General features: G+C 36.6%; 2 protein-coding genes across 4 annotated transcripts in view; one reads left to right on the forward strand and one right to left on the reverse strand.

Moving 5' to 3' along the window:
* The window catches only part of Dnc (phosphodiesterase dunce), a 299,778-nt gene that overhangs the window by 199,547 nt on the left and 84,473 nt on the right, over nucleotides 1–15,758 (reverse strand). The gene's annotated exons all lie outside the window — the stretch shown is intronic.
* LOC139811269 (uncharacterized) lies at nucleotides 5,589–7,894 on the forward strand. The gene is made up of 2 exons (XM_071775444.1): nucleotides 5,589–5,954; nucleotides 6,394–7,894. The coding sequence occupies exons 1-2, from the start codon at nucleotides 5,940–5,942 to the stop codon at nucleotides 7,657–7,659; spliced, it is 1,281 nt and encodes a 426-aa protein (XP_071631545.1). The 5' UTR covers nucleotides 5,589–5,939; the 3' UTR covers nucleotides 7,660–7,894.

The raw sequence follows: 15,758 nt of genomic DNA on the forward strand, positions 1-15,758 counted from the left end.
ATGAAGAATACGCGAGCCTTCCGGATATGATGAGAATGTCATTCTGCTTACTGAAATTGATCGCGCAACAACATTTATCTTTTCACCACAAAATAAAATGATATTACCTCTGTTCTAATATTGCACAATGTATTACAAGATACTACTCACACACAAAAATGTTTAAAATTTTCGAAGGCTAAATCGCTAAATATAATTCACACGTATTATCTGAGACATGAAAATTGAATTTAAGAAGGAAGGAAGTAAACAGTAAATAATTTTATCAGCAGGAGAAGGTCGACCATGGAATCAATAAATTTTTACCATGGATATAAAAGTTACGCATGACGTAAGAGAAGGACGAGAGAAAAGGACCGCGGCAGAGGAAAGAGACACGTTACATCCATGGGAAACTCAATATATAAGATAAAAGGGAGAGAGACGTTAAGTAACTATAGTGATTACGTTCACGAAACATGAGCGAGCAAGTTTTGGCTGATAGCCCGACGTGCGCCGATACTCGGCGAAAGTAAAAGATCATCGTTTCGACACACGCCTACTTCGATCGCTGCATAAGCAGCGTTTCTCAAAAAGCAGAAAATTTTCATAAAAGGCGCAACCTAATCGGTACACATATACATATATAGCAGAACTGGATATAATCGTATTGCGTAACGTATGCTAATTCGAAGCATTTCTAGCTGACTGTAATTTACATAATAATCAAAGATCACCCGATTCTCGAGCCGGTTAAATAATTAGTGGATAAATTATATCCGCAGATAGGAGATGCTATTATTACATAATTTACACCGCGACTAAACCGGAAATTCCTGTGACGTGTTCGGTATTTAAGACATTTAAAGTTAATTTCGAGTTATATTCGCGGTGTCTTTCACAGCCTCGCGTATAATACTTTTGACTTTATTCAGAAAAAACAAGTCCTGCAACTCCTGAGTTTCATAACTTTTATATCTGCCTTTCTATGTTTGCGCTATAGCGAATTTACCGATCCTCCCAAGTTGCGACACACTCTACTAGACTTGTAAATATCCTATTTCTCGCTGATGATGATGATGCGGATTCACGATCACCGAGTTTCTGAAGTTTCGACGATATTCGCGTCGTATATTTCCTGCAAATCGCGACCACATTTTCAACGAATATCTCGTATAAATCGAAAAAATCCGTTGTACCTAGAAGATGCTGTGCATTTTGCACCACGTTAAATCCTACAATCCGTTTTCTCGCATGATGTAGTACATGTGCCATATATCGTATTAGCCTCGCACCGGTATATATACAGAATATCTTATTTGGCGTAAAAGCCAGCTTGTTTTTCTAAAGGACTTCTTTATGAAACGTAGAAATGTCAACTCTTCTTAAGTCTATTGGATATAATTTACTGTAGCGCGAGACATATAGGACATCACGGTGACATAGGAAATTTTGCTCTGCAAATATTGTCCTATTTGCAGAGCAAAATTTAAAAGTCACTTTAAAAAATAGCGTGAAAAAACTAGTATAAAAAATATTATAACATTTTTACTGGAATATTATGACACTGTACTCTCATATGCCATTATTAATCGTGCTTTTTCGATAACTACCAACTGAGCGATAAAGCGAACAACGAACTCGTCGCATGATTTCACGAAGATTTATTTGCGTAATTCATACCATGAACTTCGAACATAACATCGTAACAGAAACCGCTTACAGTTGCAATTTCGAAATGACTCATTACACTTCTCTGAAGAAAGAGGTGAACGATACGAGGTAACAAACCGGCTCAGTTGCATCCGTTAGGTAACACCTACCTTCCAATCTTTTTACTTTTGAATACGCGGGAGCGGAACAGAAAGATCGAGCTTGCACAGTGACACAACCGGTATAGACTCTCTTCTGTCTCTCTCTTCTGACTCTCTTATAGACGTCAATCTTTTCTGCGAGAGATGGTATTTTTCTGCTTCCCGTTTTCCTCGAGAAAACGTTTGCCTCTTTCTTCGATGGAATTTCTCTTTATTGTAAAGCGACCGTCGCGACAGATTTACGATAATCGCTCGTGCAATTCAGTGCATTTGTAACGTATAAAAAATAAATTCGTATTAAGGTTCATGTCATCAAATAAATAAAATACGTGTGTAAAATCGCAATAACCTTTTTCAGTGACAGCTTTTCAAAATCAACTAGAAGAAAGAAAGAAAAAACAGTCAATTATTTATATACAAAGAAAAAGTTAAAGAAAAATGAATAATAACTCCGAACTGTCTTCTTTATTTTACGTGGATTATGTCGATTTATCATTACTCTATTCGCGTAACGTTTTTAAATTTTCAGAATATCACGCCCTTGAGAATGATCTGCACTGTTCAATCTTCTACGTGCGCGATCGAAAATACTGTGGAGAATCACGACTATGGGTCTCCTGTGATATTCAAGCACCACCATTTTACGCGATCGATCAATCGCGGACGGATTATTCGTCTCGCGATTCAACGAGAGTGCGTGAATCGAATACTATCGCTCTTGCCGGCGTTGTATCGCGCAGTCGTAATGCCGAAACTTGTTCAATCATGATTGTTAATCAAAATGGCCAGCGGCGAGAAATTTTCATATTCATGAGCATCGACTATTACGTTGTACACCTATTGTTAATGCATCCACGATTCCGTTCGATCGACTGATGCTAAAAGAGTGATTCAACCCCTTTCAACCCTACAACATCATGTCTGTTTCCTGCATTTCAATCTTCGTGCAAAAAATTAGCAAGCAATACATGAATAACTTTTTATTCAATTAAAAACGAGTCGAGACTAATGTCTAGCTAGTGTAAACGTATAATATCTATTATGCATATTAGATATTGTAAACTAGATATTGTAAATTATGTATATTAGAATTGTCACTTATTCAATATTTTATATTCGAGAATGTTTTAAGTATGTACATGTGAATAGCAAATACGAGAAGTGCAGCAAGATAGATAAAATCACTGCGTTAACAATAAGTCATGCATATTTGCATTTTTTTTAAATATAATGCTGCCAATTAGTGTGTTAAAATGAATAGTGTCTTTACACATATGATTGCATTTTCAAGTAGTCAACTATCTAAAACGCGAATAGAAAAGACTAGTCTCAAATAACGTATCATAAATATAATTCCAACAATTTCTTATTTACGGTTAAAATAATTAATAACGCTCAATACACAAACTTCGATTTATTCTTTCAATTTACTTTAGTATACTAAAGTAACTTAAATGTATTGTAAATATCGTCCAACCTGACTGCAAGATTTCTTTCTGCTCAATTATTTATATAAAACCGTCATCTCTTTCAAAAGTTATCGTTGTAATTCAATTATTGCTAATGGTTCGCAGCCATGTTGCTCAAAGCAGCAGGGTTTATACTTAATGAAAGAAATTATTTTCTCCGGAATAAATTATTAAAAGTCTTTTGACGAAAGTAATACCTTATAAGTACCTCGCTTTCGCTACTCTTAGATAACGAGCTTACTTAAGACAATCGAGACTACCGAGATAAAATGAAAGAGCAATAACCCACGTTAAAGAGCTACCAGCAAAATCGATTGAGCTATTGACGATCGGTCGGTGTCATAAACTTCGCCGGGATTCCCGTAGGAAATCAGGGGGCGATTCGGGAGAAGAAACAGCACAGGAATAGGACGCCCCTATTTTATCGTCCTCATATTTTTCCGTAGTAACACGTTTCTCTTCTCTTCGTCTCCCACCTTGCGGTTTGCAGCATCCAAAGTAGGCTACGTGGAAATTTTATCGCCGCGCGAAGAGGAGGGGATTATCCGTATGAAAGTGCTCAAATCGGAATAATATATTTCGTTGCCGGTATTCGCAGGATATCGTTTATTTCTTTGCAATTTCTCAAACTACAAACTAATCGCGATCAGTACTGATGTGATTCTAATAAAAAATTAATGAGGAGAATTAATGCGCTATTCACATCGCGCCAAGTAACAATAAAAAACGAAAAAAAATTTGTTAATGCGGCAAACATCATTAGCATTAACAGTTCGTTTATTTACAACCAAGTCAAGTGATATATCGTTTTCTCGATAAATTAAAATAAATTCGCCCTCGTGTTAAACCAGTATTTTATTTCGACACAGCCTAGACACAGCCGATCCCTAAGCTGGCATTTTTGCTTCATCGTCTGCACGCAGCGTACGGAAAAAATAACATATCTTCGTCGGGCGAGGTCTCGGATGTCTTTAATTGTTTCCTTTTACGGAATGTCACGCGCGAGCAAAAACGATCCGCAAATGTCGAATATTCCTGTTCGTCTTTCGTGCAAACGTGGCGGCGAGCCCCGCGCTTGATGGCCCACGTTCCGATACAATTTACATTTGCGGCACACCCGTCGTATATACAATTTAAATAAAGCGCATCTTCGCGGAAATGCGCATCATAAATATAAAGCACTTTCTGAAAATCGGCACGTTGCATGCGGCAAGACATGCATCTTCGTCGAGACAATTCTTAAGATGAAAATCCACACGGTTACGGAACTTCGAGCTGCAAATTATTCCGCGACGTGTAGATTTATGTCGTGCTATGGAACGGAAATGGCTTATACCGAATTGTGCAATATGAGAAAATACCGTGAGTGACTTTTAAAAACAGCTAGCTATTTCGCAACCGTTTTGCAAAATAGAAATGCAGTCGCGTCGATCTCTGTCAAGTGAAAATTAGACATCGTAAATTTTTATTCGCCAATGCGAGCTACGCGAAATGTGAAAAACAACCAGCGGAAACTATTAATTCCTCTTTAAAGGGTAACTCGATTTTTACCTATGATATTTTCCGTCCGTCGTCGCAACATGATAATAAACGCTTGTAGACTACAGCATCTGCAATAAATATTTTAGAATAGAAGACTCCGACAACATGTTCTCCGAGTTCCGGTTGCATGCTGAGAATCGAGTAATTTATATTCCGTCGAATCGTAAAATAATCATTATTAAAATGGATAATATCTGGAATTTGTCACGTGTCGGCACAATATACATATACATGCCGACTTTGTGACAAAAATAATTTAAAAAGAAATGGTTAGGACCTCGAAAATATGTAAATCAGGTGTCGTTTTTATACATATGTAAAACGTTATAAAATTTTGAAATTGGTAAAAAAAACCACCACTTCAATATACTATTTAATCGTAATTTAAGTAAATCATAATTTAAGTTATTAATTTAATTATTTAAAAAACGATTCTCTCTATGAACAATGACGAGATTAAAAAATAATAGAAACAGTTCTCCTCTTTTAAATCAAAATTCTTTTAGAATCTTAAATAAAATGTTTTAAATCCAATCCTTAAAATGAGAAATATTGAATTATGCTTACTATCATTTCATGATATAAAAAAATCTACAAAGAAGGAAAAGAGATGGTCATCAATACCATTATTGTGTAACATGTGTGTATCCATTCAGAAAATTGTAAAAAAAATTGTTTCAAACTCTTTTGCTGCAGATCCGTCGTTACGTTACCGCATCGATTGATCCTGATTTTGGGCACTTGCCGCGAGCGACGTATCGCGCAACGGACTGGTAAAAGTTAGCCCTTATTGCAAAAAGAAATTAAACGAGGAAGCGGATTGGCGTTATACCGATATACACGTCGGTGTAGACAATTACGCACGTAACAGCCGCGTAATAATGCGGAATCGGACCCGTTTCGAGAGCAAGTTTGCCACGGCTCTGGCCGTTACGTCAGATCGGAGAATCGGATGGACCAACCGACCGACCAGTCGCAGAAAAAATAATTGGGAGGTGCGCGGATCGCGGAGCAGGGCGTGTTCCTTGTCGTTTCAGTGAAAGTAATCGCATACATCGCGAACCGAGCATTTTGTATAAAAACGCCGACTGACCGGGCTGATGGCACACTCGATCCAAAACTACCACGAGATACAATGAGGTGCTTCGCGGTAAGTGGAAGGAATTTCTTATGCATACGTGCAGACCGGTGCATAACGACGATTATTCACTATCTCCTCTTTAATAATATCTTTAATCGTTATTTAATTGTTTCAGAATCGCTATAGAGCTTTATCCTTATAAATAAAATTGTTCAGTCATTACATTAAAATTATACCCTTAATATGCATATACTTTAAAAGAGCTATATATAGCTATAAATATATTAAATTACGTAATTATATTACATATTAATTAATCAACAGAATTAACATCTAATAATTATATGTAAATTAAATTAAACTAAATTAATAATTAAATATAACAACAATGTAAAGTTCTGTTAAATTAGAATTTTCAATTCAGATTCCACCCTTGATTTCAAACAGTGTTTTAAAATAATACTTTCAGAATTGTATTAATGTATTATTTTTTCTCAAAAATGTGCAGATTGTGCTGTTGGCAACCGCCGTGTTGGCGGCTCAGAAGAAGGAAGACCCGAAAACCAAACATGACAAACGGAGTCTGGGTCACGAACTCGGCTACGGATACGGTCTAGGCGGTATCTCAAGCTACGGTCTAGGCAGTGGTATCTCAACCTATGGTTTAGGCAGTGGTATCTCGGGCTACGGTTTAGGCAATGGTATCTCGGGCTACGGTTTAGGCAGTGGTATCTCGAGCTACGGTCTAAACGGTATCTCGGGCTACGGTTTAGGCAGTGGTATCTCGAGCTACGGTCTAAACGGTATCCCAAGCTACGGTCTAGGCAGTGGTTACTCGAACTACGGCCTAGGTCTCGGAGGATACTCGACTGGACTCGGCACGAAGATAATCGGGTCGGGACTCTCAGGAGTCGCCGTAGGTAACAGCCTGGCTTCTGCCTACGGTTCCGGACTGGGATACGCAGGTTCTTACGGAAATTACCTCGATCATCCCGTCATCTACGGTGCTGGTCATGCCAGCGCGCTCAGCGGACTCGGTGGCGTTAGCGTGTTGCCGCACGCCAAAGCCGAGCGCATCACCGGCCTCACCGTACACCGCGAGGTCCAAGTGCCGGTCCCGGTGCCGCAGCCAGTCCCCGTCGAAGTCACCAAGCACGTACCCGTCCCACACCCCGTGCCCGTCAAAGTAGATCGTCCCTATCCCGTTCCAGTAGCGCAACCAGTACCCGTTCCAGTCACTCGTCACGTGCCCGTAAAGGTCGACCGTCCCTATCCAGTCCCGGTGGCACATCCCGTCGAGGTACGCGTGCCGCAACCGGTGGCAGTTCCGGTAGCACACCCGGTACCCGTCCCATACTCTGTCACGAGGCATGTGCCGGTCGGCGTCGTGCCATCGACCTACGGTGTCGGCGTCATACCGTCGAATGTTGGCATCACATCTGGAATCGCGTCCGGACACGAATACGTCGGTCTAGGATCCAGCAGTCTGGGATACCCCATCTCGGGTGCGGCTCTGGGTAGCGGATATGGCTCCGGTTTTAGCAGCGGCCACTATGTGGACGGCGGCCTCATCTCAAGTGGCGTCAGCCACGGTATTTCTAGCGGTATTGGAAGCGGTGCGGAACATCTTGCTCTCAGCAGCGGCTTGGAACACGTTGGAATCAGCAACTTGGGACCGGCTCTGGGACACAGCGGCACGTACATAACGTCCCACGGCACTGGCGGATACATCGATGGCGGATACATACATTCGGCACCGTTGAAGAAGTGGTAAACACTCAAGCTAACAACTCGATTGGACGTGTGTCTTTTAAGGCGCTTCTCTCGAGCATAATTCACGGATCCGAACGTGCAAAATACCAATCGTGTTATGTACGCGTTGTCGAATAAATTTATATTTTTCTACCGTACCTCACAGAGTCGTTAACTGTATATTATGTTAATTACGGTTATGCGATTATACCACGGCTCTCTTTCACTTTGAGATAATCATTCAGATCCTTAATATTCTCTAATGTTTTACATCTTTTTGTTAAATAATTATGATTACCAGAGATCTGAACAATTATCTCTCTTATACTACAATTTCTCTTATCTTTTAATATATCAACATAATTGTTTTATAGTATTTTCTAAAACAAATTCTCCGTTATTCCTCTAGTCGCAATAATTTAAATATGCCCTTTGTAAACCTTATCGAAAATAAAATAAAGAAAAGTTAAAAGAAAAAAGAGTACCTACTTCAGAAATTTCCTGTGTAATAAAATAAGAAAAGAAAGAATTACCGTAAAATCTAAGAATAGAATTGTGTAACAACATGAGATGCGAGACCGAAGTCCAAACGATATTAAAATTTTCAAGGAGCTGCATATCAAAAGCGCAATATCACCCGTGATTTTTGTCCGAATGCCTATAAAATATTTTTAGAGAAATCTTTTTTATATATGCCTTTATCTTCGTGTTCGTCAAACATAAAATTACAACGTTCATAGAAAATTGCCTAAGTTGTAAATTTCACCGAAAGCGAAGCATTAAATGAAAAGGTTGGGAATACATATGTCACCCATCCCCCCTCAAAATGGAGGTGTCTCTGCAAGCACATGGCACATACGATGAAATCGATGCAATTGACTATAGCAGCATTTTGCAAGGTGGGAGGAATGACGTCATAAAGTATCTTCACGTTACACGATGCTTGCAAGCCTGACACAAATCAGGGCTTTGTGAATAAACAACGCGCAAATTGATTTCTTTAGTCAGAGCAAGGAGAATCGAATAAAAAAAACTTGGTTTTAATAGACAAAATCCAATTCCAATTATCTTTACACTTTTTAATTTAATTGAAGCACAACCTTATTCGTAGAAAGAAAACATATTTTACTTACATATCACAGAGAGACTTTACCAATAATAATAATTTCTTTTTATTACTTATTAAAGTTAATTGTAAGAATTTTACTTTATAAGTTCACAATCTATTTTACATATCAAACAATATGTACATGCATTATGTAAAAAATCTATATTATTTTATCGACATTAGAGAATTTTATTTTTTCCTTATTTTTAGTTTCAAAATTAAACTAATTACATTAAATTTATTAAATCTAAATTAATATTAAATTCTTAAACATATAGATAAGTATATAAAAATATAATTTTTTCCATACTGTTAAAAAAATTATGATAGTGTATATATATCTACATATATGTTTTTCTTGTACATATGAAAATTTTTTGAAAGTAAAATGAAATTATATGTAATAATATAAATTAAAAAAAAACATGTAGATATATATACTATCATAATTTTTTTAACAGTAAGGAAAAAATTATATTTTTATATACTTATATGTATTAAGAATTTAATATTAATTTAGATTTAATAAATTCAATGTAATTATTTTATTAATTTTAAAACTAAAAATAATGAAAAAATAAAATTCTCTAATGTCAATAAAATAATGCATAAATTTTTTACGTAATGTACGTACATATTGTTTGATACGTATATAAATTGTAAACTTATAAAATAAAATTCTCACAATTAACTTTGATAAGTAATAAAAAGAAATTATTATTATTGGTAAAGTCTCTCTCTGTAATATGTAATAAGTAAAATATCTATTCTTCCTACGAATGATAACGTTTGATAAGCTATCATAAATAATGTTTTCGTATAAGATATGGTGATTTCGTACAAGACAGGTGGTGGTACACAAGAAATGGACATTACCGTTTGAAGCTTTGAACAAGATTTCTGGTTTGCTTCCATTATACCTTATGTTATATAATTATTATCCTTTTTACAAGCATTATTAGCGGTATACGAAGGTTTATATTTCAAATAGTAAATATTCTCTTATTAACCGTTGTGACTGTAAATAAAAACTGGAAATACAGTAAAATTCCTCGAACGACTATAATAATTTAACATAAAACGCGAATATTTTCTAGAATAATATTTATATTATAATATTTATAAAGCATTTAATTTAAATATTATTCTAGAAAATATTCGCGTTTTATGTCAAGTTATTATATATGTATAGTCGTTCGAGGAATTTTAGTTCACTGTATTTTCCAGTTTTCATCTACAGTCACAACAGTTGATAAGAGAATGTAACCGTCGATACTACGCACTATCATTCAAATGTCTACCGTACCGACATAATATTGTTGATAAGGTGAACAGGGATCCTTTTTATCAACACCAAACTCAGCTATGCAATAAACATCCTTACTATTATATAAAGAGGAAAAGTTTGTTCGTTCCATTGTTCAGGGTAATCTTAGAAACTATTGAATTGATTTCAAAAATTTTTACACTGGTGGATAGCTTATATCTTCCCAAGTAACATAGGCTATGTGCCATTGTGCTACAACCCAATTTAAAAAAAATTAAAAAGCTTACAAAGTAAGCTATAAGAATTTATAATAAAAAATGGGGATTCAAATTGTAATAGCACAAATAGTTGTTAAAAAAAAGATGCCTGGGCAAAGCCCCGGGTAACCAGCTACTTATGAATAAAACAGAAATCATTATGACTTACAGTACGATGAACCGTATTTGGAATGCAATTGAATAACTCCAAACTTACCTGAAACAATAAAAAAATCAATGCTGTTTATAACATTTTTCAAATAACAATTTCTTTAAAAAAATAAAGTTATATCAGAAGTTATATATCAAAGGAAACATTTACGACTACGTCATCTTCAAATATATAAATAGATAAGATTCTTCACTTAACTGGTAAACATATTTTACTTTAATTAACGCAATTTTTCTAATTCTCTAATAGAAAGTATTACTACACATATCGAGGAAATGGAGCAAAAATATAGAATGACTTCTGTGTATTATAGCATACGTTATATTGTAAATATTAACAAACCTCTCTGTTTCTGACAATAAAATTAACTACTATTGAAAAACAAGCATGCAATATATTGACAGATCATCACTCTAATTTATTGCACTTTGCGGCCCGATTTACGTCTTGTTGCACATATTGATTCAGCTGATTCATTTCGCAGGGTTCGATCGAATAAATAGTCGGTTTTGCCCGTTCGTACAAAATTGCGTACAAAGCGGTAGTTTTTCCGTATATAGCGAAATGAATCGTCGAGTAAAAAAAAACGCAGTCGCTAACTATGAAAAAAAATATTTTTTCTACATCCTATGTTTTAAAACAATTTTGTGCAACGAACGAAAAATATTACTGCGAAATATTTCCATTACAATACATCGTTTTCATTTGCGTCAATGTAATATTGAGTACATTGTTTCGTTGCAAATCTTCCTTCTTTTAGCACAATTATCCCAAAGAGAGTCAAAAAAACTTTTTAATTCGTTATTTTATTTAGTTACACATTTGTTTTAATTTCCGCTCCAAAAATACTATTGACAAAAACGTATCGTTTTGTCGAGATTACATAAATGCATTTATGCCGTGCTATGATTCACTTTGAAGTCTGTGCAAACCGTATTATTTAGTTTCAAGGATCAAAGCCACGCGATTTCACTTGCGTCAACATGATGCACGCGCGATTTTCGTGTAACAACGCGAACCTAACTTCCGTTCAGGAATGATTTTACGCGTAAACATTATTTTTTCTGTTCAAATATAAAGCAGCACGTGCAATGCAGGAAGAGATAATATTAATATCACAGGATAAAATAATTAGACATGACTAAATCTTCTTATATTTGTCAAGTGTCATCTAAAATTTTTTTGTCAAAAGTAGAATTAAAAAGTAAATATATTACCCCATTTTAGCAAATTTTGCGTCAATAGCTTAAAAAATATATTTTCTACCGCATTTTTCTGACAAAAACATATTGTTTTTTTTTATACTTGTGATCACTTGCCGTCAATTATTATGTTACTTAATATTAGTGATAAGTTAGTAATTAGCGTCAAGAAAATGATACTAAGTTCTTAAATATCCCCGTGGGATCCTCATTGAAACGCCCTGAGAGATAGATCTAGGTCAGATATATTGACACTATCACGTCGTATCATAGCCTGTGTGCACAAGAGTAATCCCGAGGGATCGTTTCGCATCTTGTAACATCCCTTTCGACTCTCCGCGAGATACTTCATTATGATTACGGTCAGCTAAATCAGCAGAAACGCGAGTATCGCTTCGGATGATTAATTAATTGCGAAAATGATTGACGGTATTCTTCCTAATTCAATAATTGTCATGGAAATGAAGCTATAGCTGGCTCATTTTCGATTATGAACGCACCCAGTGACTATAGACATGTATACCAATTTGACCTATTGATCGAAATTACCTATTGTGACAATATTAACTGTCTTGATCACCTAATGTGTATCCTCGATGACAATATCTTATAAGCTCGATAATTATCAGGTTATCCCTTTAAGTACTAAAACCATAATCTGGATGCACTATTAAAATCTGATCTCGACATCTTATATATCTGACTAGGTATCGAAGGCAAAGTCGCAAAAATCGACATATATAAGGGATAACGAGTAAAAGCGTCTTTGGCAAGTTCTGTAAAACAGCTTAAGGCGTCACGAGTACCTATCAACTTTTACGTATATTATTTAAAGTTGGAGCGCGCAAACGTTACACGCTTTCTTTATACAAATACCATCGCGTGCTCTCAACGCAATAAGAATTCTCGAAATTCCTGCCAACCGTCTTCGCTTACCGAGGATTCCAGAATACCACGAGTAACTTTAAAATAACTTTGCTCTCGCTACTTATCGACAGAGCTTTCAAATTAGCGGGCCGTCTATCGATATTCGCTGACGTTTCGAGACCGAATGGTGAAGGACTTCGTCGATTTCGCAAGAAATTCGCTTCCGGCGAATAATTTAAGACGAGAGTATATGCTGTACATATGCTGTGTGTAACATTCCGCGCCAAGTGGTGTAAATATATTCGAGAACCAACAAATTTTGGAAAAGTTTAAATAAGAATTTCGGAGCACTGTCAACTTCTTTAGGAAGAACTTTTAACAATTCTCAGTTAAAAAGAGAAATTAATTCTCATTAATTTGTTAAACTTACGGCAAGTTAAATTTAATTAAAAAGTTTATCTTCTCGGAAAATATAGGCAAGCAATATTCTAAATTTCTGTTACAAATTTTACGTATAAATCTTGATCAAAGTAACGTAATTACATCTACATATTAAAGTGTACGCGTATGCCTCCCGGAGTTAACAGAAATGCACAATATGTGTGCGTGATGCGAAAATTGAAAACCAGTGATTCAGCTAATTCTATATAGAGAAATAAGAGAGCTAACTTTGACAAATTACGACTCGAACATTACGAAACCGGTTACGGAAATTGGCTCGTAAACAACCTCTCAAGAGGTGAGTGGTACTTTACTCGGACGTTCTCGAAACTTATGCAACCATATACTTATCTTTACGATTTGCAAATGGAGCAATTAGAGTTCGCCTTATCCATTCTATTACAACTTCGCAGATCCTAAGAACATTATGCGACGGTACCACTGTCACGACCGGTTCGCCGTTAAGATCTCGCCACACCCTCGTCTTCAATTGTAAATTTATTCAAGAGCCTAGATAGTCTTGATCGGTCACGCTCAACCTATCACCCTGAACAAACAACTATCCGCCATCGAATCTTCGTGGACAATAACAAACCTTTCAACCTGTTGGATCGACCGTGAATTAATTAAATTGGACATTCACGATTACTTTCACAGGCATGTAAAAAAAATCAGAGCACAATGCAAGCAAAAGGATGGTTTTGAAAAATTACGTTTTTCATCTGCGCTTAAAAAAAAAGATAGAAAAAGGAGGACACAGGAAACCACATCATTTTTTAAACTCTCAGCGCAACATATGGCGAGAAAACGCTACGCCGTTATTCCATTAGTCGTGACCTCAAAATTATCATCACGCATGTTCTATTTTGGCGCCCATAATATGTACCTCGCGCGAAACTCGACACTCCAAGATGTCGCTGAATAACCCGTGAAATCGCGAGGCGAGTCATCTCAACCATGCTTCTTTGTTCCGCCGCGTAAACTGCAAACGAACTGCCAGTAAAGCTACCCTTCGAGCGCCACTTAAATTACGGGATTTTCCACGGGTACAAAGGCATCAGCTAGGAGCGACGTGTCCGGCATTATCACGGAATCTGGGAGACAATGCTACTGCTGGGTGTAGCCGACCGCACGGCGCGGCGCGGCGCATAATAATTTTCACTTTACTTACGAGAAAATAGCCGCGACAATTATCCAAGCATGCTCCGACAAGACTGTCGGTCGTAATTTTACGACTGACTCCAACAATTTTCCTCGTGATGAAACTTCCCCGGAGAAAACCTCCGCACAAATTCCCCCATGGACACTTTGCAATTCGCGAGAGATATCGTGTCATCCGATAAAATAATTGAAGAAGGCAAAATGATTGAGAAAAGCACTCTTATCTTTTTTTCACATCAATACTACTGCGGACGCTTTCATATTATCGGAAAATAAACTGATACTCGAGAAAATATGAATAAATGACCTTTTTAAATGCTAATTAGAGGTAATTGACAGACAAGTGAATAAGTAATATCGATACAATTTATTAAATAGAATTTTTATTTCGTAAAAATTAATACCTGAATTATGTTTTATATAATATATAAATAAAAAAAGCTTAAAATTACTTGTGTGCAAAAATGAAGAACACTATTACAATTATAATTACCTAATTAAAATTAATATAACATTTCTCAACATTAATATCTCTATTACGCGTCAGTAGTATCAAAGTTTATGCAATGTTTAAAGCCATGTTCAGCACGTTTCATTTATTTATTATTCTATAAAATTATTATATCACATAAGTCAATTACCTTGGGCGTATTGAAACTTTAGCGATGATAAATCACCCAACGTCTTGCACAAAATGTCTGGATTGAATGCTGCATAACAACAATCGAACACAACTATAAGCCACCAACGTTACAGGATTACCTAAATGTCTACCTAACGTGCGAGGCTGATATGAATTTATCGCATGACGTATCACAGAGCAGCAACGGGTAGTGTATATGCGTTCATCAAGACAAGAGGGTGGTATACGCTTCTATATCCTCACTTCTAACAACGTGCACATGTAGGTATCGTATGAAACTACGATACTAGTAGATACCATGACACGGTGAAGAGAAACTAAACTAAAGAGAAAGTTCAATATTTCGTAGAAAACACGGCGAAGGTACGTGATTCAGCAAGTCCTTCATTTAACTTCGAAACTTTTGCATCTTGTAACTCGCGTTAACAACACGGGAAATGCAATTCTACTTCTTGCTGTCTACCTCTCTGAAGGCTAGAAAAAAGATTAGAAAAAGTAGTCACCCTCGCGAGAGAACAACGAAAGATCAATACGGTAAAGAGACAACTTTTTTCCGTTCTTTTTGATAGCTCATAAAATGTTCAGCGAAACAAAGCTGAAGCGCACCGCTTCGTGCTTAACCGTAAGAGCCGAGAGTTGGACATGGTGCACGGTGTACACGTAAGTTTTTCGCTGGGAACTAACCATCCCGTGTGTACGATGGCCGTTTTCTATCACCTACGGCTGATGAACTCTGAAAGACTATTTTCCCCGAGTGACAAGACGTACTATCGCGTGGGAGATTGAACGTAACTTTGTCAATATCGATGAGTCTATGAGTGTCGTCCCGCATAAGTGTGCGTAGTTCTATATATATGCGTGATGTACACAGCCGCGAGCGTCATCAACAAGATTATTATTTTCTTGAGTTTACCACCGTTACTTGCTACAAAAGCTTCTATGAATACAGGGCCTCCTGTGGATGCAGGCAGTATGTCGCTAGGGAGTGCGTTCACGAGAAAGG

The sequence above is a fragment of the Temnothorax longispinosus genome, chromosome 4 (genome assembly GCF_030848805.1).
Source record: "Temnothorax longispinosus isolate EJ_2023e chromosome 4, Tlon_JGU_v1, whole genome shotgun sequence".
In the NCBI taxonomy this organism is placed as follows: Eukaryota; Metazoa; Arthropoda; class Insecta; order Hymenoptera; family Formicidae; genus Temnothorax; species Temnothorax longispinosus.